Raw genomic sequence first — 27,740 nt, forward strand, 5'->3', positions numbered from 1 at the left:
TATTTTTTTAACAATATTTTGTTGTGTAGCCAAATTTGGAATTTGAATGTGTGGCATATTGTGCACAAGCTTAGAGCTTCTGGATGTTCCAGATTCCTCCGTGTCTGCCTCTCATTCATGTCTCTGAAGGCATTGTTATGTCATCATTATGTATGCTTCTGACATTAATCACATTACTAAACAGAATTAATGTACAAAACTTTCTAAAGAGATTAAAAGAATGATTTTTTTTCTGTTCAAGAAGTACTGGAGCAGTGTTTTAAATCACAATAAGGAGAAACATCAAAATAAGTCTGAAACAATTTGCTGCCTGAATGATGTATATCTCATCTCCTGTGACAGGGTAAAGGAAGAGAAATGTAAATATGAAACAAAGCTGATGAAAGCAAATTTTCTTGACTGGATTCCTGTTGTTGATGGCCCATCATGTGACAGGATATTCAACTTGGGCATCCGTACTTATCAGCTCAGTCAGTGCTAGGAGTTAGTGCTACTTTTCATTAGGCGTTTCCTTCATCACCAACTACCTTTTATTGGGAAGGCACGATCATTTTAAACCTTGCTACTGATACAAAACAAAATATTGAAATGCCTATGATGTGTGGAATTTTGTTTGCTGCTTTACTTTGTTTTATTCAAACAATCAGATGTGGGGGTAAGTTATTTATGTTTTATTTCTTCTGGTACTTTTTAGTACATCTCTAAGGCAACTTTAGAAACTGATAATTCTTTTTACAACTTTCTTCCCCAAGCAGTCTTGCATATTGGAGTTGGTATCGACCTTTGTTTAAAGCTTGCTTTTTGGAACAATATCAAAACTCTTACTAATTGAATGGCTGTTTCAGAGACCTAACATAAGCAAGTTACATTATATGGTCTATTTTTGAGCTGTAAATATCAATGAGTCTATAATTACCCATGATGCAACAATTGTTTGCTGCTTTTAGGCTCAAGATTTGTTTTTAGTCTATCTTGCAATGTGTTAGAGTCTTTGCAAGCATTTTAGGCTCAGTACTTTTCAGAAGATGGTTAAATATATTGTCAGCTTATGATGCTTAAAAATGTGTTGCTGAAAAAGCGCAGCAGGTCAGGCAGCATCAAAGGAACAGGAGAATTGTCGTTTCGGGCATAAGCCCTTCTTCAGGCTTATGCCCGAAATGTCGATTCTCCTGTTCCTTTGATGCTGCCTGACCTGCTGCGCTTTTCCAGCAACACATTTTTAAGTTCTGATCTCCAGCATCTGCAGTCCTCACTTTCTCCCTGTCAACTTATGATGCCAAGGATTGAACGTTTATTCAATAAAGTTTCCTTTGAACAGGTGATTACTTGGAAAGTAAATAAAATTCAGAATAAGCTCTTTATTTAGGGTCAAATCACATTGATTTATGCACAGGCTGCAAAATGATGTACCTCAAATGTCTTCCATTAATGAGAGAGAGGCTTGCATTTAGTAAAACTAAGCTTTATTTAGAACATTTACTAAAAAGAACAATATAACTGATTTAATGTTAGAAATGTTTGTATCTACATCTGCAAAGAAGCATAAAAGAATTATGTACAGATATAAAGTATTTAATACTCAATCACTTGATATCAGATGAAAACAAATAGGATATCAATATAATTCTTAAAATTGGCAGATGGAATTTTAGTAATGGTCTTAAAATTATGCATATAGTGTGTTATAGAAGATGTTGATGTTTCCCAGCATTATTATCCCAGCTATTTCCGGATATCATTACACTTGCTTGTGTGTTAACTATGAATTAAAATCAGAAGGAGTTGGGTTGAATGAGATGGTAAAAAATATGGTTGACATAAATGAGAAATCCATTTAAGGTCATGCATAAGTCAGCAATGGGCAGATCAAATTATGACTAGCTTTCGGCATTTTGTCAAGCATATGGTACCATTGAAATACTTTTCCATTTTGTCTAATTTTCCTGTGAAAATATTGAAAATATTGAAATTTCTCAGTGGATTAAAAATTGAAGTGCTGCAAGTAAATTGTACAAATAAACCTCATGCGATTGGTCTGGTTGTGTATTTAGGTGGTATGTAACAGAAAAAGAAATCATTCCAATTTGAGTTAAAATATAGTCATTTTTCATCAAGATAATTTTGAATCATAAAGCAGCAATTTTCTAAAAATGCTGTTTAATTAACAAGATATAAAAAGAAACATAACCATCTTCCTGCTTATGTTTCAGATCCCAACGCTTTCCTAATATATAATCAAGACCATAAGAAGTGTGTGCATACAGAAAATGAACAGTCTGTATTAGCAAGAAATTGTGACCCTGCTGCTGAATCACAGAAATTTAGATGGGTTTCTGGTCAGAGGATTATGAGCATTAAATTCAAACTATGCCTTGGAGTTCCCAGCAAGGTAAACTGGGTTCCAATAACTCTCTTCCCATGCAACGAAACAAGTGATCTACAGTCATGGAGATGCATGAATGACACACTCCTGGCAATTGATGGGGCTGATCTTTACTTCAATTATGGAAATAAGAATGAGAGAAACATTATGCTGTACAGAGGATCGGGGAGTTGGAGCAGGTGGAAAGTTTATGGCACCGTAAATGATCTTTGTTCGATACATTATGAAGGTATGGAAAATTATCTAACAAGTGAATTAAAGAAATTATTTATTGTATCAATACATTTTGGGGAGGCAATGATCAATTGATATTATCACAAGACTATTAATCCAGAACCTAATGTTCTGGGGTCATGGGTTCAGACCCCACCAAGGCTGATGGTAGAATTTGAATTCAGTGCATAATCTGGAGTTAAGGGTCTAATGTTGAAGGGCTTTTGCCCAAAATGTCGATTTTCCTGCTCCTCGGATGCTGCCTGACCTGCTGTGCTTTTCCAGCACCACTCTGATCTAGACTCTGGTTTCCAGCATCTGCAGTCCTCACTTTTGCCTTAAGGGTCTAACGATGACCATGAAAAAATGCTCAATTATCAGAAAAACCCATCTAGTTCACTAATGTTCTTTAGGGAAGGAAATTGCTATCCTTACCCGGTCTGGCCTACATGTGACTCCAGACCCACAGCAATGTGGTTGACTCTTAACCGCCCTCTGGGCATTAGGAATGGGCAATGAGGCTGAGTCAGAGATGGTCACATCTCATGAGTGAATATATAGAGAGTCATAGAGATATACAGTGCAGAAATAGACCCTTCGGTCCAACTCATCCATGCTGGCCAGATATCGTAAATGAATCTTGTCCCATTTGCCAGCATTTGGCCACTATCCCTCCAAACCCTTCCTATTCATATATCCATCCAGATGCGTTTAAAAGTTGTAATTGTACCAGCGTCCACCACTTCATCTGGCAGCTCGTTCTATATACGTACCACCCTCTGCTGGCTGAGGGTTCCTTTTAGATCCCTTTTACATCTCTCCCCTCTCAACTTAAACCTTTGGCCTCTAGTTTTAGAATTCTCCACCCCATGGAAAAGACATAGTCTATTTACCCTATCCATGTCCCTCATGATTTTATAAACCTCTGTAAGGTCACCCCTTAACCTCCGATGTTTCAGGGCAAACCGCCTCAGCCTATTCAGCTACTCTCAATAGCTCAAATCCTCCAACTGTTGCCCCATTCACATTGACTCGTATTTTATCAGCAACAGATGGCCTAACCAGCTTTGGACTAAATGAGGTCTTTAAATGAACAATTAATGGTCAAGCCAATAACACGTGGGATGCTAGGAGAGGAGATTCTCCTTTAAAGGGTCTCAGTGTCTGATTGATGGACCCAGCATCAGAATGAGATCTTGAGAACTAGTTCCCTTCCTTTCCTGCTGAACCCTTTCCTCTCTTCCCATCATTCAACAACTCACCTATGGTCTGGTATCCCTCATTGATCCCTTGAATCAATGCATTACTGGCAGCTGACTCCACATTCCTGGTGGAGCAGAGGACTACAGCTCATAGAATCCCTCTAGTGTGCAACCAGGCCCTTCAGCCCAACAAGTCTCAACCGTTCCCCTATCCAATTATCCTATATATACCCCTGACAAATGCACCTAATTTACACATCTCTGAACACGATGGGCAATTTAATATGGCTGGTTCACCTAACCTGCATATCTTTGGACAGAGGGAGGCACAAGGAGAATATGTAAACTCCACACAGACAGTCGCTCGAGGTTGGAATTGAACCTGGGTCCCTGGCACTGTGAGGCAGCAGTTCTAACCACTAAGCCACCATGCCACCGAAAGCTCTAATGGTCCTCTGGAACCTCAGGGTGTATGTTTTGAATTTCCATCCCTGGGCCTTTGATCGTGTGGAAAGTCCACCTCTGCTTAGTTAAGTGCTCAAAAGACGCTTAGTTTATTGGGGTTTCTCTAAAGGAGATGATAGAGGACAGGTTCTCACCAGCTGTAGGGTGGGAACCTCTTCAGCTACATTAAATACCAGAGACATCAGTTTGGGATGAGTATGCTTGTTGCTGTTATAATGGCACACTAAATACCAACCCCTACTAGGTTGGGATGATTATATCTGCTGCTAATATACACACTTTAACACCTACCCTTATATTAATATTCCATCAGACAGACATTATTACCATTGAAGAGCTCTTTTAGTAGCTTCATTTTTAATAAGTGATGCAAATGTCAGTCAGCTCTTTGTGTACGGAGAGTTGGGTTGCAGCCAGTTTATTGTTTCAGTGTAAAATTTTGGTGTACAGATTTAAGTGTTTATATTAGCTGCTTTTCAAGCTACCATAAAAATAACAATTATGTCGTTTGTGGTTGAATTTTATTATGCTATTACTTGTAGATCTTGGAATGTAAATAATCCTAGCGTTTTTGTGGAAGAATATGTTACCATGATCTCAGAAACACTGTTAGACCTGACAGTGTATTAATATCCAAACAAAATCTGCTTTAAAAAATCTAAAATATCTGTAATCTTTGTAAATGTCATAATTAACCGAATCAAAATTCTGATATTGCAGCAATATTTTATACACTCCTCTTAAATGCAAATTAAATATCCACCAAAGATATATTTATCATGAATCATTGTTGAGTTTAGGGTACAAATCCATTTTAATTAATCTGAGCACATCTGAATTTGAGGTTCCTGGTTCTAACATTTCAGGTGAGATTAAAAAAAAGACAGAAAGGAGGGTAAGGAATTGAAGTGGAAATTTCAGCAAAGATTTCACCTTTTTGACTAATCATATGAAATAACTCACGGTGGCTGATATCCAGTCACCAGATCACCCTTTACTTACATGTGGAGAGTCCTTGACACAGATCCAACTTCCTCAGAGCTAGCTCTCAGAGTGAACAGAATGTCTGACACTCCTGTTCTTATCTGTCAGCCAGGGTTCCCTGATTAGACCAGATTAACAGTCCCAAATAGGGAACTCATAGATCAGTACATTATTATCAATGAGAATGTATTGGAATCACTGGAAAAAGCCTTCCACTGTTTGGAGTCATACTGGGCACAAAGGAAGATGGTTATAGTTTCTGGTTCAATAAAGAGTGCAGGAAGACATGCTAGAAGCAGCTAAGACATACTTGAAAAAAATGAAGTATAAACATGTAACTACAACACAGGACCACTCATGTGAAAATGGAATGCATCAAATAATAGAGCTCTGTTGGTAAATCGCCAAGACAAACTCTAAAAATGACACTTGAAGAAGAAGAGATGCATCTTACAGTTTAGAGTTACTAATACCAGATAAATTAATAAATAATGTGGAGAAAAATATCAGTGTATATTGAAAGAAATTAAATTGACTACAAGGGAAAATAGCAAAAGAAAGAATAAGAGTTTATATAAAGATTTAAAAGGTAAAATGCACATTTAAATAAAGCCGAGAATCAATATTGAATGCCTGAGTACAATTGCAAATGAAGGATGGGAGAAAGTTGACATACTAGAAAGGAGTATGGAGCAATTATTTAACATAACTTTAGGATGATACTGGTTTTGAAAAATTAAATCTCAAAGTGGAAAACTCACTGCGGTCATTTCTCCTAGTCCATTAAAAAAAAATCAAAGGTTCTGGCCAAAATCTTTTAGTCTTCTTAAAATAGACAAATTGTATTATGGGAGTGGAGAATACACGTTGAAACATATTTGTTCAAGAAGGGGCAGAAGAAACATTTGAGTAACTAGGATTACTAAATTCTATTTAACAATCCAATGGTCTTTAAAGCAACATTTCTAATTTTTTTATTTATCAGTTCTTAAGAATTCTGCTTCTCTTTCAGATTTATTTACAATATTTGGAAATTCAAATGGACAGCCATGTATACTTCCCTTTAAGTACCATAAGAAATGGTATGCAGACTGCACTACTGATGGCAGAACTGATGGCCTCCTATGGTGTGCAACTACTTCAGACTATGCTGACGGCCAGTGGGGACTTTGCCCAGTAAAATGTAAGTATACCGAAATATTATCATCAGTTCCATAAATACCTTACTTTAATGCAATCCCTACTGGATGTTGAAATCTCTGCTGCTCTATTTCTTAGACAAAAAGACTTGTACACCAGTGATGCAAGATAATTTATAAAGCAAAATACTGAGTTTCTGATGAGGGGCTTATGCCCAAGACGTCGATTCTCCTGTTCCTCTGATTCTGCCTGACCTGCTGTGCTTTTCCAGCACCACACTTTTCAACTCTGACTCTCCAGCAACTGCAGTCCTCACTTTCTCTCAAATTACTGAGTTAAACAAGTAAAAATAACCAGTGTTTTTGAAAATTTATCTATGATCTATCCATCATGTAAATCTGTCATTCAGGACTTTAAACTCCATTTCATAAATCAACAGTCTCTTCAGTGATAACACCATCCTTGGTAAATAAAACTGCTTCTATGTCTCTTTGCCTACTATTGACTTAGACAAATACTGAGACTTATATTCCCATTTAGCTTTGTATCATCAGCATATTTAGAGTAATGGATCTAAATATGCTGATGATACAAAGCTAAATGGGAATATAAGTCATGGGATCAAGTCATGGTTGGAATTTCGATTACTTACAGAGGCAGGTTTAGCACGCTCCTCTGTACAGATAACAATGGCCACGGAATGCCTCTATATGGATATTTAACGTAGTGGACATTACTTCAATGCATGCAGCTCACACAGTGCGAGATTGTGAATGTGATAGGATTATTGGAAACATGTGCCCCAGCCCTACACCCAAATCACCCAAGAGAAGTGTAATTCGATCATTTAACTACTAATGCTCCCCATTATCAGCTTTTCTTTCTCCTGGTGTACTATCACCCATCCCTTTATCCGCCAGCTGTCATTCTCTCTCTCTCTGGGCTTTGGCTGCACCTACCCGCTCATTCCTTTCCCCTTGCCTTCACTCTCTCCCAATCTCCCCCCATGTCTTCAGCTTATGTACCACGTTACTATCAGTTCTGAAGAAGAATCACTGGATTCGAAACTATAGATAACTCTGCTTTCTCTCCATAGATGGTGCCAGACCTGCTGAGTTTCTCCAGCAATTTCTGTTTCTGTTACTTTTTAAAAAAATTCTTCATCTCTCAACATGACCCAAATGCCCCAGGTTTAGCCCTGCCAATCGCTGTCATGTGCTGTTCTGCCCTCTGGCTCATACCACCACCTGTCATGCACACATACGCACACTTACACTCCTGACTGATCTCTGCATAACTCCCAATTGACTTCCTGCAAATGCCCACTCCACGAGTGGCAGTTATATGCAATTCCAGATGCTGACCACTATAAGCCTAAGACTGAGACTGGACAACACCCCTGACTATTGCTCCTGACTGATCACAGACCCCCTTGACTTAACTGAGGTCCACTTCAACTTTGAGGTGTGTCATTTGGTTGAAGCAAAAGCAGTGTGTTTACCATGTAAGTTGCTAGTACATGCTGTGTGTATGATGCTGTTATAACACAGTGCTGCATGACAATATGTCCACCCTTGTCGGTGCACTGCTGACAATCATAACCAACTGCTTGCCTTTATTTCTCCATTAAAGTGCAAGGTAAGGCAGAACTACTATGAGCATCTAATTTATCAATGAGATGGCAAAGTGCAAAATTGCAAAGCAAGGAAGGCAGAAATGCTTTGATTGTGCAAGTAGGCACACAGTGAGCATGTGCTAAGTAAGCTTGTGAAAAGCCCCAAGGTGCTATAGGCTCTGATAAATGAGATGGGTGTCTGTCCTTGAGCACAAAGCTGTCTGACAGCAGTGTCACAATGTAAGGTGTTGGTACACTTCAAAGTGAGTTGGAGAAGTTCCATGATGATGTGGTCAGGCAGGTGTGTGTCCAATGCCAACTTTCATGCATGAAAGATGCAAGTAGTCACTGTCCAGGGAAGGTGCCCTGAGATGTTGGAGACCGCTGTCCAAGCTGGGGCTCAGAGAAGTGAGCAGTAAGCCGGATCAGCCAGGAACTTGCTCTGTGTCTTGTCAGGAATTACTGTTTGCGAATTGAATGCCGTATCTCCAAACTTGCATGCGACACTAAGCTGGTGGCACTGTGTGCTCTGAGAAGGTTGCGAAGAGGCTGCAGGGTGACTTGGACAGACTGGCTGAGTGGGCCAATACTTGATAAAGCACAGTAGTTCAGGCAGCATCCAAGGAACTTCGAAATTGACATTTTGGGCAAAAGCCCTTCATCAGGAATAAAGGCAGTGAGCCGGAAGCGTGGATAGATAAGCTAGAGGAGGGTGGGGGCAGGGAGAAAGTAGCATAGAGTACAATGGGTGAGTGGGGGAGGGGATGAAGGTGATAGGTCAGGGAGGGGAGGGTGGAGTGGATAGGTGGAAAAGGAGATAGGCAGGTAGGACAAGTCCGGACAAGTCATTGGGACAGTGCTGAGCTGAAAGTTTGGAACTAGGGTGAGGTGGGGGAAGGGGAAATGAGGAAACTGTTGAAGACTACATTGATGCCCTGGGGTTGAAGTGTTCCGAGGCGGAAGATGAGGCGTTCTTCCTCCAGGCGTCTGGTGGTGAGGGAGCGGCGGTGAAGGAGGCCCAGGACCTCCATGTCCTCGGCAGAGTGGGAGGGGGAGTTGAAATGTTGGGCCACGGGGCGGTGTGGTTGATTGGTGCGGGTGTCCTTTTGCCCGAAACGTCGATTTCGAAGATCCTTGGATGCTGCCTGAACTGCTGTGCTCTTCCAGCACCACTAATCTAGAATCTGGTTTCCAGCATCTGCAGTCATTGTTTTTACCTCAATACTTGATAAATGCAATATAATGTGGATAAATGCGAGGTTATCCACTTTGGTCACAAAAACAGGAAGGTAGATTATTATCTGAATGGTGGCGGTTTAGGAAAAGGTGAGATGCATCAAGACCTGGGTGTCATGGTGGTACAGTCGCTGAAGGTTGGCATGCAGGTGCAGCAGGTAATGAGGAAAGCTAATGGTACGATGGCCTTCATAGTGAGAGGATTTGAGTATAGGGATGTCTGGCTGCAGTTATGCAGGGTTTTGGTGAGGCCACATCTTGAGTATTGTGTACAGTTTTGGACCCCTAGACTGAGGAAGGATATTCTTGCTATTGAGGGAGTCCATGGATGGCTAACCAGACTAATTCCCGGGATGGCAGGACTGACATTTGAAGAAAAACTGGATCGACTTGCCTTGTATTCACTACAATTTAGAAGAATGAGGGATGGTCTCATAGAAACATATAAAATCCTGATGGGACTGGACAGGCTAAATGCAGGAAGAATGTTCTTGATGTTGGGAAAGTCCAGAACAAAGGGTCACAGTTTAAGAATAAGGGGTAAGCCATTCAGAACTGATTTGGGGAAGAATTTCTTCACTCAGAGAGGTGTGAACCTATGGAGGTCTCTACCACAGAAAGCCAGTTCATTAGATACATTCACGAGGGAGCCGGGCATAGCCCTGGGGGTTAAACAGATTAAGGGGTGTTGGGAGAGGGTGGGAGTGGGATACAGAAATTGCATAATTGGTCATAATCATATTGAGCAGTGGTGCAGGCTCAAAGGGCCAAATGGCCTATTCCTGCATACATTTTCTATGTTTCTATGTTTCTTTCTGCTGTGACAAAAAATAGAAAACTGCTTCTAAATGCACCGAGGTTAGGTACCAATAAAATGGAAATATATGCAAGTAGGCCACTCACTGCTCATGAGTTAGATTCGTCTAAATTTCTTTCATTTTTCCAATCTCACCACATTTTTCCAATTGATTCACCATTCCCACTTCATTCAGGGCCCGGAAAAATCCAATTAATTGCAAGGTAACAGCACTTTCATCACCTCAAAAACAGGAAAGTCCTGCAAAAGGACATTTGCCAGAGAACTGGAAATCACATGATAAAGAAAATGCTGAATGAGTTAAAGATACAGGATAAAAGATAGAGAAGATATTCTGCAGTAAGGTTAAAGAGAATCAAATAGACTCTGGACAATCAACACCATAGTTCTAGGATTAGAAATGCAATTTAAACTCAGCAGAGGGGCAGCTGTGTTATAGCTGTTACTGTGCAATGGCTGAAGTCTGTGAGAGTCAGAGCTGCAAACTTCAAACTCCAAGGTTCAGAAACCATAAGTCTCTATGGCAGTGGCCGAAAGCATATCTTAAAGCAAACACAGATTGAAGTAATGGTGGATATTTAAAAGCATTTGAAAGAGAGGCAGGTAACATTTGAAAAATGAGAAATGAAAGGGGCACAGGAAAATTACTGTGATGAATTTGTGGCATTGGGACAGTAGGATGAAAACCTTTTAACTGTAAAGTAAAAACCTATACTTGTATGATGCTGTGTGTGTTTTCCTTAAAGTTATCTTATCGAATAGTTCAGCTGTTATTTCCTGTTTTCTTGCGTTGATGATGTTAGCTTCAGTTAATAGCATTTGAAGTTAAAAAGTGATGCCTTATCATAGCTTATCCATAAGCAGAATGCTCCATGCTTCACTTGAAGGTCATTTCATTGGCACATTAGCTGTTGTCCACCATTGTCTTTCAAAGCACTTTCATTATAGCCAAATCTGTATGCAGCTGTGAAGCAGCATGAGTAAATTAATGACATAGAAAATAAAGTGTTCAGAGACATGTTCTTGTTATAAATGTTAATAAAGCCTCGGAAAATGTTTACAAATGATCAGTAAATATGTTTGCTCTTTTGTAGCCTCTGCACATCTCACGTTTGGAATTATTAATAAGGTTATTACAGTTTACAGTGCAGCTCACTTTTTTATTGCTGATGAACTTTATTTATTTAATATGGTAGACTTGTTTAATATATTGTCTTTAGATATAGTGAAAAGTGGATAATGTTGCCATGTTCCGCCACCATCTTGGATTTCAGAATAAACTACTGAACAATAATAATTATTAATATTATCTATATAGACATATATGATTGAAATTATTCTTCTAATAACAAAGATGAACGCATATGAGTCCACACGTTACTCCTCAACAACATCATTAGAAAATATTGTGACAATTCCATACTTAGGATTTAAATCTACCTCTCGATTCTTCCATGTTCTTTCAAATATCTGACAGTTTGTCCAGCATCCCACATTGGAAGAGTACTAATCTAAACTCCTATTCTGTGAACATTTCTGATATACAGTTGACATGTTTGCTAAGTTTGAATCCACAGCTGTATGGACGAATTTCTTTTCACATAGTAATGTATTCCATCCTGTGCTTTAATTTACCTTTGACACTGGAGCAGTCAAATGAGCTCACTTTCCTTGAAGTTCTGAGAAACCAGCAAGCGGTCTCTGCTACTGTCTATCGCAAACCAGCCTTCACTGGTCAGTGTGCATATTGGAATTCCCACTGTTCTATGTGCTGGAAGACTGGCCTTTTCGGCAACCTTGTAAATAGGGCCCAAGCCAATCATTCACTGTGCAAATTTGATGCTGAAATAGGCCTCATCAAGACCATCCTGCAGAATAACAGCTGTCCTTATCAAGTAATTTCTTGCTCTATACAGCACAAACTCATGAACTGTCCTAAGGTGGTCACTCTGCAGTCTGAAATGTGCCTGGTCAGCTTCAGGTTGGGTTATTTACCTCAAAAGTTTGAGCTACGGGTGAAGCTAGTAGCAAATCACGTCTTATTTGCCATAAGCGGATGCTGCAGTCAAGCCAAAGAGTTGTTCTGCTTCTCACACAAATGAATCATGTGGTATATGAATTTCAGTGTGGATGTGCAGCGAGGCATAAAGGCTATTGATCCTAAAGACTGTCAGAAATTTCAAGCAGCTTGTGCCTTCAGCAGTTTGCAACTGGCAAAGGATTAACCATAACCAACCAACCCTTGCTTTCACAACTGAAAACATAGTGATCGACATTTGATTTGATTATATGATTGTTTAACTATTGTTGACCAATCTCGAGTGAGCTAAGAATTACTCTGACAACCAAGTTAGACATGTCAGTCAAGCTCACCATATAGCATGCTTGTGCATAATGGAAGCTACATATGTTAATACACAGGTACCTGTTCTTTGCAGCCTGGGAAAAAAACACATATAAATGTCGCACCTGTTTCAGCTCAACAAAATGGATGATTGCCTTTCTCTGGATCAATTCTCAGAGTAATGCAATGATCAATCATGGTAAACATACCTAATTTAAAATTTAAACAAAGCTGGTAATCAAACTCTACTTAGAAACTAATAAGCTCTTCTCATATAGTATTATTTTTTTCTCTTTACATTGGTAGTTCTTTTGAATTGAACTGATGAAAACAAAACAAATACTTTGACAACATGCATCTTTTTCCAGCAATACTCAAATTAAATATGAGGACGCCAGAAGTCATTATTTTCAGTTCCTGCCCCAAACTCTGTTCCTCAGCTGTCAGCTACAAATTTCCTCCTGGCAATGTTTAAACCTGGTCCAAAATCTTGGTGACATATTGTGTCAGGATCCTTCCTTTTGCTGGCTCTCTGTGAGAAGCATCGTTTGGGTCTGGTTTTAAAGTGATTCAGATAATTAAAGCTTTTCCTCCCTGGATTGCTTCTTTGACAATAGGATGTGCTGCATCTGGGGATTCAAGATGGCGGTGATCTAAGAGGTCTGCCTTGTTGAGCTTCGCACCACAATCCAGGCAAAGTGGTGCTTTCACCCTCCCCTTACTTGGCATTTTTGTAAAAATTGGCAGTGTAAAGTCCCCAGACTCTCTAAATATCACTTTGAGTGTTCAGAGAAAGGGGCTGAGTGGATTGCAACAGGCAGGCCATCCCTGCAGCAACTGACTGGCCCGCGGCCGCAGCACCAACTGCAGAGGCACCTTTGAACTTACCCAAGCAGCAGAGTTTGGTCTCGGAGTTTGACAAACTCCGAGAGAGGATTGGATTGGCACTGGAGGAGTCCTGGCCCAGAGTGGAACTGATCTCGGCCATGCTACAAAAGCATGAGCAGGAGATCCAACATTCTGGGCAGTGCATGGAGGAGGTGCAGTAGCGTACTGCAGCATCAGAGACCACAGTGGAATCCTTGGCAGGGTGGATTCAGACCCTGGAAAAACAGGTGCGGGCCTTGATCGAGCAGGTTGACGATCTTGAAAATCAAGGTCGGAGAAAAAATGTCTGCATTATCGGGTTGCCAGAACAAGAGGAGGGAGATCAGCTGGTCAGCTTCCTGGAGCAATGGCTCCCACAGCTCCTGGGAATGGGAGCCGAATCGAGCCAGGTGCAAGTTGAGCGGGCTCACCGGATCGCGGTGTGCAGACCTGGATCGGACCAGCACCCCCGCCCAATCCGAGCGTGATTTCAGTGTTACATAGACAAACAAATGGTTTTGGAAGTTTCCAGAAAGCTGGGGAAAGACCCAGACCCCTATCTATAAGGGGTTGAAAATCATGAATTTTGAAGGACTTTTCTGGGGCTGTGACCCAAAGAGACTTGAACATTCAAAATTCTGTAAGGTACCCAGCAAGTGTTGCACTTCAGCCGTGGAGAGTCCATGCATAGTTTTGATTCAGCAGAGAAGGCAAATGATTACCTAGATATTTTATAATAGACTGGTTGAGTCAAATACTATGGACAATAGTATTCCCTTTGTTCTCTCTGTTTTTTTTGTTTGCCTAGCTTTGTTCCTATAATATGTCAGGTAGGTTTTTTTCTCTTTCTTGTTATTTTTGCGAGTCCCTTTTTTATCTTTTTTTTTGGTTGGGGTAGTCATTTCTTTTATTGATAACATGTACAACAAGGATTTCTGCCTCGAGGACTGATTCATTCTGTGTTCCAGATACATTCCCCCACCAAGCACTGGGTGAAAAGAGTTGCCTTAGTTCCTCTCTAATCCTGTGATCATATGTTTTACATTTATGTTCCTACTTATTGAGTGTTTTGCTAAATGATATAACTGTTTACATTAAGTTAGCAAGACCGTTGATTAGTATATAATCTGCAATAAATCTCCTCTCAGCCTCCTTCGCTCCAAGGATCAAACTCCAGCCAGAGTAACATTTTCTAGTTCTGCCAATGTTCCTCTCCAATGCATCTGCTCTATTGTGGTCACATCACTGACTAGAAGTTTAATTAATTATGGCCTAACTAGTGTTTTATATGTGTTGAGGATAATTACCTTGCTTTTGTCCATTCCTTGATTAATAAAACTATATCAAATGCATTCTTAACTATGTTTTCTACCTGTGTTACTACTTTCAGGCATCTTTGGGCATATACTTCTATGCCCTTCAACTCTTATACACTTCTGGATGTCCTATCACTTCATCAAAGATCCTGATACAACACCTTCCAAACCCATGACCACTTCCATCTAGAAGTAGCAGATAGATCATAACATCATCACCTGGAAGTTCCCCTCCAAGCCAGTCACCATCCTGATTTGGAAGTATATCATCATTCCTTCAGTGTCACTGGGTCAAAGTCCTGAACTTTCTGACTGAACAACATGTGGGTCAACCTACAGCACATGGATTGTAGTTGTTTAAGTAGTTCACCACCATCTTCTCAATAACAGACAATGAATGCTGGCCCAGCCAGTGATGCCCACCTCCCACAAGTCATAGAGATGCACAGCACAGAAACAGACTCTGTGGCCCAACTCATCCATGCCAACCAGGTATCCTAAATCAATCTACTCCCATTAGCCGGCACTTGGCTCATACCCTTCTAAATCCTTCCTAGTCACATACCCATCCTGATGTCTTCTGAATGTTGAAATTATACCAACCTCCACCACTTCCTCTGGCAGCTCATTCCATGCACACACCAGCCTCTGCCTGAAAAAGTTGCCCCTGAGGTCCATTTTCAATATTACCCCTCTCACCTTAAACCTATGCCTTCTAGTTCTGGACTCCCCACACCAGGGAAATGATCATATCTATTTACCCTATTCATGCTCCTCATGGTTTTATAAACTTCTATGAGGTCACCCCTCAGTCACCAATGCTCCAGAGAAAAGAACTCCAACCTATTCAGCCTCTCCCTATAACTTAAACTCTCCAACCCTGGCAACATCCTTGTAAATCCTTTCTGAACTGTTTCAAGTTTCACAACATTCTTCCGATAGGAGGGAGGTGAGAATTGCACACAATATTGCAAAAGTAGCCTAACCAATGGCTTGTACAGCGCAACATGACCTCTCAACTCCTATACTCAATGTGCTGACCAATAAAGGAAAGCTTACCAAACACCCTCTTCACTATCCGATTTACCTGTCATTCTACTTCGGAGGAGCTATGAACCCGCACTCCAAGGTCTCTTTGTTCAGCAACACTCATCAGGACCTTACCATCAAGTGCATTGATTTGCCTTTCCAAAATGCAGCGCCTCGTACTTATCTAAATTAAACTCCATCAGCTACTCCTTGGCTCATTGGCCCATCTGATCAAGATCCAGTTGTACTCTGAGATAATCTTCTTCGCTATCCACTGCATCTCCAATTTTGGTATCATTCTGCAAAGTTACTAACTGTGCCTCCTATGTTCACATCCAAATCATTTATATAAATGACAAAAAGCAGTGGACCCAGGTCGCCAGTCTGAAAAGCAACCCTCCTCCACCACCTTCCATCTTCTATCTTTGCACCAGTTCTGTAGCCAGATAGCTATTTCTCCCTGTATTCCATGTGACCTAATCTTGCTGACCAGTTTACCATGAGAACCCTTGTCGATCACCTTACTGACGTTCATGTACAAGACATCCACCACTTTGCCCTCATGAATCCTCTTTGTTACTTCTTCAAAGTAAAAAAACAACTTGTACAATACACATTATTTTCCTTTGGTTCACAGATGCATTACTTTCCATAAGACCCAATGGGATATCATGTGCCAGTTCTTTTTTCTATTACTCGCAGTTTACCACATTCTTCCTTATCATAAATTACAGGAACAATATTCTTATGATTTACAAACTTCTCAATCATGTCACTACAATTAAGTTTAAGTCATTGATATATATCATAAAAAGTAAATGATCTGGTTCAAAATCCTATGGAATCCTGCTGGAAACTGCCTTCTTATCACCATTACTTTTTGCTTCCTGCCACTGAATCCATTTTCAGTCTAACTTTTATAGACTTTAACTTCCTGACCAATATGCCTTGTGGAATCTTGTCAAAAACAGTGCCAAAACACAGATAAATTAATTCAAATGTGCTTCCCTCATTCTTGTCACCATTTCAAAAAATTAAAACATATTAGTCAGCTTCAACTTATCCTTGACAATTTCACACTGTTCTCCTTGACCAATCTGTGTATTTTTAAATTACCATTAGAACTGTCTCTGAGAATGTTCTTTTCTCAACAAATGCCTAGCGCCAAGCTTAGGCTGACTGATCTCTAATTGCTTAGTCTATTCCTTTATAACATGGTAGATACGAGCTGTCATTCGCTGTCATCTAGTCCTTTGACACTATGCTTGTTTCCAGAGAAGATTAGAGAATGATAATCAAGCCTCCAACACTTCTTCCATTCTTCCAGTAACAGTCTAGAATCTATTTCATATAGAGCTGGTAATTTATCACTTTTGAAACATGCTAATTCCTCTAATATTTATACTCTTGTCTCTTTATACCCATCCAATATTTTATTATTATTCTTTCCTAAAAAGCATTCATGATCCCCTATTGTCTTTGTTGCTTCATTTCTAAACTGAGTTTCATCATAAATATCCTGTATCAAAGGAGACTTATGCATAGCACAAAGATTACTAAAAAAAAGCTGAATGCACTGACATGCACATGGCGTTGTTGTACAGGAAACTTCCTCTTGACATCCACATCTGGACATTGTCTTGATGGTCTATTTTTCTGTCTTTCCCTTTGCAAACTTTCAGAGACACTGTTTTTGCGTGCAAAACATGATGATCTGTCAGCTTTATCTCCAAGCCAACATGAAAGGAGATGCAAAAATAAAAGCAAAATTCTACATCTATCAGAAAAGAACCCAGAAAATTCTGGAAAAAGAAATTGGCATACCTGACAGCATCTGTAGAGAAAAAGAATTAATTAGGTACAACTCTTTGTTAATTTTTCTAAGTGTGATGACTAAAACACCACCCCCATGGTGAGGATTGTGAAAAGAGAGAGAGAGACAGACAGACAGAGAGACAGAGAAAAATGGCACAAGCTTTTGAGGTCATCACCTTGTTCTCCATCCATACATCCATACCTCCAATTGTTCCCAGATTGTGGCAACTTGAGTCTCCCACATCCCTCTCAAAACCTGGTAAGTAATTTGCCAAGGTTTCCCAGTTTAAAAAATAGTTACTTTTCTCATTTGCCAGGGATGGAGATGACTGGGAGGGTAGCAAACTGAGGCCCTTAAGTGACCACTAGTTAACTATTTTAGATTCTCAATTGTTTGTGAGTCAAAATAAATCTCCCATAGTACTTCCCAGTGGTGCTTAATTGCAGAAACTGTGAGAAGGGGTGAGTTTCTCTCTAAGGCCAACTCAAATCCCATTAATTCATTTTCTCTCCATCTTTCCCACCACCTCCAAAGTGGGAAAAATCACACCCTCATTTCAAGCCCAAGATACTCTTCCTTGTTATAGCCATAAGACATTCAGGAGTGAGAAGTTGGCAAAGTAGACAAAGTCTCTACTCTTTCATCTGACGTCATGTGGAATGTGTGCTTGCTGGTAGTGTTAAAGATTGCAACAGGCAGAGCTAGGTCTTAAATCAGCTCTTTCAGAAAAGGAGGAAAGGAAATAGGCAGGGATTCAGCATTGAAGGGAGCATTGCATTTAAATGAAAGAAAATAATGTTATTGATAAAGTAGTGTACTGCTGTTTCGGCATGCTGTTTAAGTTACAGAAGGTGTATGCTTAAATATAAAATCTTATTGGAGATGGTGAGATTTTCTGAAGATATAAGTGTAGGAAATTCTACAACCATCTTCAAAGCTGCTTTGGTCATTGTTTCAGATGGAAAAAGTTCCGAACAGTGTACAGGCCATCCAAATGAAAGATTGATTTCAAGTGTTTGAAAGGCAAATAACAGTGAAAGTAGAAGTTTTCTGGCAGAACTTTATAGCAAACAGTTAAATCTTGTACAGATGGCTCCTGTATCCGTTCTCTCACAAAAAGTCAGCTGCAAAATAAAAAAAACCTGGAAGTCATCGAGAAATAAAACAGCATCCTTGATTCATCAGCAGCAGCAATTATCTCCAGTGTATCCAAGACTTCTTCCTTTCATTGTTCTGCAGAACTGCACTATCGCTGTATAATCTAGATACAGGCAAGCCATGTTGTGTTCAGTAACAATTATCTGGTAGGAGAAAGTGAGGACTGCAGATGTTGGAGATCAGAGTTGAGAGTGTTGTGCTCTCTACATTGGGGAGACAGGGAGACAGGAAACCCAAAGAATCCTTTCACATCCGACAGCAATTTATGTGGACCTCCACCAAAGTTATCTATGGTATCCGTTGCAGCTGATGTGGTTTCATCTACATCGGGGAGACAGGATGCCAACTTGTGGATTGTTTCAGAGAACATGTCTGGGACACCTTCACCAACCATCTCCACCGCCTTGTGGCTGAATACTTCGACCCCCACTCCCCCTCCACCAACGACACGGAGGTCCTGGGCATCCTCCATCACCAAACCCTAACCACCCGATGCCTGGAGGAAAAACGCCTCATGTTCCACCTTGGGACTTGGCAACCACACAAGATTTTCACCAGTTTCCTCATTTCCCTTCACCCCCACCTTATCCTAGATCCAAACCTCCAACTCGGCACTGCCCTCTTGACCTGTTCATTGCCTTGCCCATCTATCCACTCCATCCTCCTCTCTGACCTATTACCTTCTCCCCCACCTTCATCTATCTATTGCATTCTCAGCTTCATTCCCCTCAGCCCCACTCCCTCCGAACTATCTCTTATCACCTCAGCTCTCAAGCCGCATTCCTGATGAAGGGCTTGTGCCCGAAACATCGATTCTCCTGCTCCTCAGATGCTGCCTGACCTGCTGTGCTTTTCCAGCACCAAACTCTGGACAGCAATTATCTGGTTCCCAGATTTGAATAATTAACATGAAATGTGGAAAAGAGACCTGATACTTTTGATCACTGGTGCCTGTGAAAAATTATGAACAGTATTGAATCATACCAGGACAACCCACAAATACGTTTTTCATCACCAATGGGCGGCACGGTGGCACAGTGGTTAGCACTGCTGCCTCACAGCGCCAGAGACCCGGGTTCAATTCCCGCCTCAGGCGACTCTCTGTGTGGAGTTTGCACATTCTCCCCGTGTCTGCGTGGGTTTCCTCCGTGTGCTCCGGTTTCCTCCCAAAAATGTGCAGGTTAGGCGAATTGGCCATGCTAAATTGCCCGTAGTGTTAGGTGAAGGGGTAAATGTAGGAGAATGGGTCTGGGTGGGTTACGCTTCGGCGGGTCGGTGTGGACTTGTTGGGCCGAAGGGCCTGTTTCCACACTGTAAGTAATCTAATCTAAAAAAAATAATCAATTCTGTCTTTCTCTGGCCATTACACCAAAACATTGGTTTCTAGAGTGTCTAACCAAATGCATGAATTACCAACAGTGTTGAAATCATAAGTGAGTGTTCTACAAAATGCTACGGACCTCCCATATATAGGACTAGATGGTTCAGCAGGAAGTGGCATTTCCATCAGAATAGGACTCATCCTACTATAGCAATGTCTCTGGTTGTAAGTTTGCTCGCTGAGCTTGTGGATATGTTCTCAGAGATTTTGTCACAATGCGAGGTAACATCTTAGAGTCATAGAGATGTACAGCATGGAAACAGATAATTCAGTCCAACCCATCCATGCCGACCAGATATCTCAACCCAATTTAGTCCCACCTGCTATCACCCGGCCCATATCCCTTCAAATGCTTCCTATTCATATACCCATCCAGAGGCCTTTTAAATGTTGCAATTGCACCAGCCTCCACTACTTCCTCTGTCAGCTCATTCCACACACATACCACCCTTTGCGTGAAAATGTTGCTCCTTAGGTCTCTTTTATATTTTTCTCCTCTCACCCTAAACCTATGCCTTCTAGTTCTGGACTCCCCGATCCCAGGGAAAAGACTTTATCTATTTATCCTATCCAGGCCCCTCATAATTTTGTAAACCTGTATAAGGTCACCCCTCAGCCTCCGATGCTCTAGGGAAAACAGCCCTGGCCTATTCAACCTCTCCCTATAGCTCAAATTCTCCAGCCGTGGCAGCATCCTTGTAAATCTTTTCTGAACCCTTTCAAGTTTCACAACATCTTTCTGACAGGAAGGAGACCAGAACTGCACGCAATATTCCAAAAGTGGTCTAACCAATGTCCTGTACAGCCACGACATGACCGCCCAGCTCCTTTACTCAGCACTCTGACCAATAAAGGAAAGCATACTAAATGCCTTCTTCGCTATCCTATCTACCTGTGACTTCACTTTCAAGGAGCTATGAACCTGTACTCCAAGGTCTCTTTGTTCAGCAACACTCCCGAGGACGTCACCATTAAGTGTATAAGTCATGCTAAGATTTGCTTTCCCAAAATGCAGCACCTCACATTTATCTGAATTAAACTTCATCTGCCATTTCTCAGCCCATTAGCTCATCTGGTCCAGATCCTGCTGTAATCAGAGGTAACCTTCTTCGCTGTCCACTACACCTCCAATTTTGGTGTCATCTGCAAACTTACTAATGACACTTCTTATGCTCACATCCAAATCCTTTACATAAATGATGAAAAGTAGTGTCCCAGCACTGAGCCTTGTGGTACTCCACTGGTCACAGACCTCCAGTCTGAAAAACAATCCTCCATCACTACCCTCTGTCTTTTACCTTTGAGACAGTTCTGTATCCAAATGGCCAGTTCTCCCTGTATTCCATCAGATCTAACCTTGCTAACCAGTTTCCCGTGGGGAACCTTGTCGAATGCCTTACTGAACTCCATATAGATCACATACACCACTCTGCCCTTATCAATCCTCTTTGTTACTTCTTCAAAAAACTCAACCAAGTTTGTGAGACATGATTTCCCATGCGCAAAGCCATGTTGACTATCCCTAATCAGTCCTTGCCTTTCCAAATACATGTACATCCTGTCCCTCAGGATTCCCTCCAACAACCTGCCCACTACCGACGTCAGGCTCACTGGTCTATAGTTCCCTGGCTGGTCCTAACCAACTTTCTGAAATAGTGGTATCACATTAGCCAATCTCCACACTTCCGGCACCTCACCTATGACTATCGATGACACAAATATCTCAGCAATGGGCACAGCAATCCGTTCGCTAGCTTCCCACAGAGTTCTAGGGTGCACTTGATCAGGTCCTGGTGATTTATTTACTTTCATGCATTTCAAGACATCCAGCACTTCCTCCTCTGTAACATGGACATTTTTCAAAATGTTACCATCTATTTCGTTAAAAATCACACAACACCAGGTTATGGTCCAACAGGTTTAATTGGAAGCACTAGCTTTCGGAGCGCCACTCCTTCATCAGGTGGTTGTGGAGGACACAATTGTAAGACACAGAATTTATAGCAAATGTTTACAATGTGATGTAACTGAAATTATACATTGAAAAATACCTTGATTGTTTGTAGAACACTGCAAATCCAAACTCACCCCACAAATGTGTGTGTGTGTGTGTGTAGTGAGTGTAGAGTGTCTTAAGTCTGTGAGGCGGTGCATGTGTGAGTGTGGGAGTGTGTGTCTGTAGGTGTATGTGTGTCTGGGGCTGGGGGTTGTGAGTGTCTGTGAGAGAGAGTGTATATGTGTGTGCGTGAGTGTAGAGTGGTCTAAGTGTGTGAGGGGATGCATGTGGGAGTGTGTGTGTGTGTCTGTAAGGGCGTGTGTGAGTGTCTGTGTGCATGTCTGTGTATACATGTGTCTGTGTGTATGTACGTGTATAGGGGAGTGTGTGTGTGTTTGTGTGTGTGTGTGTGTGTGTATAGTGCAATGGTGGTCAACTGTAGTGTGACATGAACCCCAAGGTCCCAGCTGAGGCCTTCCCTATGGGTACAGAACTTAGCTATCAGCTTCTGCTTGGCCACTTTTCGCTGCTGCCTGTCCCGAAGTCCGCCTTGGAGGATGGTCACCCGAAGGTCTGAGGTCGAAGGTCCTGGACTGCTGAAGTGTTCCCCAACTGTGAGGGAGCACTCCTGTCTGTTGATTGTTGTGCGTCACCCATTCATCCGTTGCCGTAACCTTTGCTCTGTTTCCCCAATGTACCATGCCTCAGGGCATCCTTGCCTGCATCGTATAAGATAGACAATGTTGGATGAGTCACATGAGTACATGGTGGGAGGTGTCCCCACGTGTGATGGTGGCATCCATGTCCACACTCTGACACATCTTACAGCGCCTACCATGACAGGGTTGTATGGAGTTGTCCTGAAAGCCGGGCAGCTTGCTACGAACAATGATCTGTTTGAGGTTTGATGGTTGTTTAAAGGCAAGCAGTGAAGATGTGGGAAAGGTCTTGACGAGGCATCTCCAAATCACGACTACTATCTATTTCCTACATTCTATACCTTCCATGTCCTTTTCCACAGTAAATACTGACAGAAAATACTTGTTTAGTATCTCCCCGATCTCTTGCGGCTCCACAGAAAGGCTGCCTTGCTGATCTTTGAAGGGCTCTATTTTCTCCCTAGTTACCCTTTTGTCCTTAATGGACTTGTAAAAACCCTTTGGATTTTCCTAACCTCTATTTACCAAAGTTATCTCATGTCCCCTTTTTGCCCTCCTGATTTCTCTCTCAAATATACTCCTACTGCCTTTATACTCTTCTAAGGATTCACTTGACCTATCCTGTCTATACCTTACATATGCTTCCTTCTTTTTCTTAACCAAACTTGTATGAGCCTCTGGTGAAGCATTGGTGTTCTGTCCCACTTGCTATTTATCTGTCTCGATTTGTTGTGATGGGTGATATCATTTCCGGTTCTGTTTCTGAGAGGTTGGTAAATAGGGTCCAAATCTACATATTCGTTAATGCAGTCCTGGTTTGATTGCTAGGTCTCTAAGAATTTCCATGTGAGTCTTTGTTTAACCTGTCCCAGGATGGATGCATTGTCCCAGTCGAACTGGTGTCCCTCTTCACCTGTGTTAGTATCATATACAAAATGCCCTGCAAGGACTGCAACAAACATTATATTAGACAAACTGGCAGGAAATTAGCCACCAGGATACAGGAACACCAACTAGCCACCAAAATACATGACTATCACTAATATCTATACATAAGGATGAGGAAAGGCACCACTTCAACTAGGACAAGCCAAACATGAGAATTCCTAGAAACACGGCATTCTAACTGGAACTCTGTCAACAAACACATTGACCAGGATCCCATTTGCCACCCCCTGAGAAAAAGAACAGGAAATAACGTCACCAGAGGAAATGACGTCGCCACAGGAAATGGCATCACCAACCCAAGGAAACCCAAGCACATAAATAGAAAGTGGGCTATATCACCAGTGCTTCATCTGGAGGCTCACTGATGATGTTACCTAGTAGGGTGACAAAACATCTGGAAATGAACCTTCCAGCTCAGCGAGCAAACCTACATCCAGAACCTCAGTCTGAGCTACAAGTCTTCTCAAAACTTGTTAGTAAGGGAGTTCTGAGAGGGATTAAAGAGCATAGGGAATGGAGTGGGCATATGAAGGGGAATGAGAGAGAATGGGTTATGAAAGGGGCTTGGCGGGCATGATAGGGTGAGGAGTGAACATAATCATAAGGCAGCAGCATGGAGTATATGAGGAGAGTTGATGGAGTATGGGGTGTGTGAGGGAATTGAGGGGAATGGAGGAGTGGCCAACAGTCATTCAGTAAACTGCGGGATGCCACAGTGAGTATGTGTCCTCTAGCCTGCTGACCGCAGCATCCACAGGCCTTCAACAGGGGATCAGCGGCCGTGACTGCAGCTCATTCTCAACTTTCTGAAGTGAACATTCATGCATTTTCCCTCAGCCTTCAGGAAGGTGATGACTGTGAAACAGTTGTAGATTGCCTTAAAACCCTATCTTGTTCACTAACACCTTATAGGTAAAGGAGCATTGCCACTCTTACCATTAGATCAGGAGACCTCAACATAGAGGAGCAGGATTAGGCCTGTTCCACCAATCGATCATGGCTGATATGTTTCTCAACCCTATTCTCTTGCCTTTTCCATATAACCCTTGATCCTCTTACTAATCAAGAACCTATCTACTCTATCTACTCTATCTTAATTACGCTCAATGACTTGGCCTCCACAGCTTTCTATGACAGACTAACTACTCTCCAACTGAAGAAATTCCTCCTCATCTCAATTCTAAAAGTCGTCACTTAACTCTGAGGCTGTGCCCATGGGTTCTTGTCTCTCTTACTTATGAAAATATCTTCTCAATGTCCACTCTATCCAGATCTCTATCCAGATTGAGTACAGACCCAGAGTTCTTAATGCTCCTCATATGACAAGCCCTTTAACCCCGGAATCATTCTTGTAAACTTCCTGTAGATCCCCTCCAATGCCAGTACCTTTTTAATTAGAAACGGGGCCCTGTATTGGGCACTAGTAAGCTCTACATCCCTGCTTTTGTATTCTAGCCTTCTCTCATAAAATGAATGCTAACATTGCATTTGCCTTCCTAACTGCCAACTAAACCTACGTGTTAACCCAAAGACAATCCTGAACTAGGACTCCTATTTCCCTTTGTGCCTCAGACTTCTGAAGCCTTTCCCTGTTCAGAAAATATTCTTTGCCTCCATTCTTCCAAAGTGCATAACCTCACACATTCTCACATTGTATTCCATCTGCCACAACTTTGCCCACTTGCCTAGCCTGTCCAAGTCCTCCTGCAACTTCCCCGCCTTCCTCCGTGACTCCCTCGTCAGGCCCACACCCCCCACTAACCCAACCTCCACTCCCGGCACCTTCCCCTGCAAACACAAGAAATGCAAAACTTGCGCCCACAACTCCCCCCTCACTTCCCTCCAAGGCCCCAAGGGACATTTCCATATCTGCCACAAATTCACCTGCACCTCCACACACATCATTTACTGCATCCGCTGCACCCGATGTGGCCTCCTCTATTTTGGGGAGACAGGCCGCCTACTTGCTGAACATTTCAGAGAACACCTCTGGGATACCCGGACCAACCAACCCAACCACCTCGTGGCTCAACACTTCAACTCCCCCTCCCACTCTGCCAAGGACATGCAGGTCCTTGGCCTCCTCCATCTCCAGACCATGGCAACACGACGGCTGGAGGAAGAGCGCCTCATCTTCCGCCTAGGAACCCTCCAACCACAAGGGATGAACTCAGATTTCTATAGTTTCCTCATTTCCCGTCCCCCCACCTTGTCTCAGTCCCAACCCTCAAACTCAGCACCGTCTTTCTAACCTGCAATCTTCTTCCTGACCTCTCCGCCCCCGCCCTCACCCCCACTCTGGCCTATCACCCTCACCTTAACGTCCTTCCACCTATTGCATTTCCAACACCCCTTCCCCAAGTCCCTCCTCCCTACCTTTTATCTTAGCCTGCTGGACACACTTTCCTCATTCCTGAAGAAGGGCTTATGCCCGAAATGTTAATTCTCCTGCTCCTTGGATGCTGCCTGACCTGCTGCGCTTTTCCAGCAACACATTTTCAGCTCTGATTCTCCAGCATCTGCAGTCCTCACTTTCTCCATAAAAATATGATACACTTGTATTAATGAAAGCTCAACCAGTTTTAAGTGAATTGATTTGGCATATTTGTGACCATTTGGACCTGTCAATGGATTTTTAGTTTATTAATTTTCCTCCAATAATGGAGTTAGAAACTCACATTAAATATAATATTACATTGATCCTTATAGGTCATTATTGTCTTCAGCCTGCATGCATAGTTGCATAAAATTAGGATAATGTGAAATCACTCAGTCATCTGATTTAGTGTTCAGATTGATATCAGTTAACGCAAGCATTTCTTTGAGGTCTGCTATGTTGAATCATTTACTTTTGTGTAAACAAATTGCATTTTGCAAGTCAGCTGTTTTAATTGCTTACTTGAGTAGGTTAAATTGCTGATGGTATATCCTTCCTCAATGATTCAGGATGGTCTTCCTTTAGCAGCCATTGATAAGAGCTAAAATAATTAATGCAATGTTTATACAGCCAACTTGCTAGATTGCCTTAATGACCCATAAGTCGGTAATGGCTTATAACAACAAAACTGTGTTTGGCAAAATGTAATAGTGTTGGAGTTGATGACAAGTGCAAAGGTAACTGTTCCATCGATGTCATCTGACTGTCCATAAGTTGTTTATTATAAGTTCTGAAACATTTTCAGTATTTTCTGCACTGTTAGTTTGAAACTAGTGAGCTTGTCCTTCTGACATGGCATGCTTGCAAAATACTCCAGGCAGCAAAAGGCTCACAGCTATCTAGATTTCCCAGAAGCTGACGGATTAGCACTCACTGGAGAAGGTCAGGCAGGAAGCTTCACTTGTGATGTGCTCAAAAAGATAAAGCTGTTACCCGAAACACTGAAACTGATCTTGGAATGCACAAGCTCCAGATTTAAATCTCATCTGTGCTGTTGTGCTTCCAAACAAGTACTTGTGGAAGTCAAAGTTGATGATTCATTGAACTTTTTCACTTGCAGCCAGGTTAGGGACAAAATTAACCATGCAAAATATGTCCACTGTAAATTTGTTAAAAGGCAATTTTACCAATTTAATATTTATTAAAAACCAGAAAGAACTATCTATCAGTTAATTCAATAACACTAATTTGCAATCACAAATGCACATTACAAGGCACATCAGCTTAAACTCTACCCAATGGGCTCTTTAGTAAATAATAATTTAGTAAGTCCACTTGCCTCTGGAAAGAAGACTGTCAACATACATGGTACAGTCAGATACGCATACCCCAGGGATCGCCTGACTAAACCTCTCTGGCTAATGGGCAAGTGGCTGCCTTCACCTCAGCTGCAGAACCAGAGATTGCATTGAGACATAGCGGGAAGGTCAGAAAGTAAAACTAAATCTTTAGAGGCCGCTTTGGTGGCACAGGTAACAAGTATCACACTTGCATGAATTTAAATGTATTTGTCCTACATTGTTTTGTTTGACTTTCTGTGTATGTCTAAATGTAACTGTGGCAGTGTGATGTCCAACCTCATGTCCACATAGTATGTTCAAAGGATCAATGCTGAGAGCCTGTTGCAGCATGGGGAAGTTTGAAAAACAATGTGTGCCTAGGGCTATAAGTTCTGCTAACATTATTGTGCCTCATTCTAAAACATCACTTTTTTTTTTGCTGACCTCTGTGTTC

The 27,740-nt window shown here is 41.6% G+C and overlaps 1 protein-coding gene across 1 annotated transcript in view; it reads left to right on the forward strand.

The window, feature by feature from the left end:
- The first annotated feature begins 490 nt into the window (after nt 1-490).
- The window catches only part of mrc1a (mannose receptor, C type 1a), a 152,680-nt gene continuing 125,430 nt past the window's right edge, over nt 491-27,740 (forward strand). Inside the window, exons 1-3 of the mRNA XM_043690393.2 lie at nt 491-655; nt 2,211-2,612; nt 6,260-6,430. Coding sequence (XP_043546328.2) covers nt 589-655; nt 2,211-2,612; nt 6,260-6,430 — 640 coding nt within the window. The 5' untranslated portion in view covers nt 491-588. The remainder of the gene's footprint in view (nt 656-2,210; nt 2,613-6,259; nt 6,431-27,740) is intronic.

This window comes from Chiloscyllium plagiosum, unplaced genomic scaffold (assembly GCF_037043375.1).
Source record: "Chiloscyllium plagiosum isolate Xiang-an unplaced genomic scaffold, Cpla_swu_hap1 HiC_scaffold_5, whole genome shotgun sequence".
In the NCBI taxonomy this organism is placed as follows: domain Eukaryota; kingdom Metazoa; phylum Chordata; class Chondrichthyes; order Orectolobiformes; family Hemiscylliidae; genus Chiloscyllium; species Chiloscyllium plagiosum.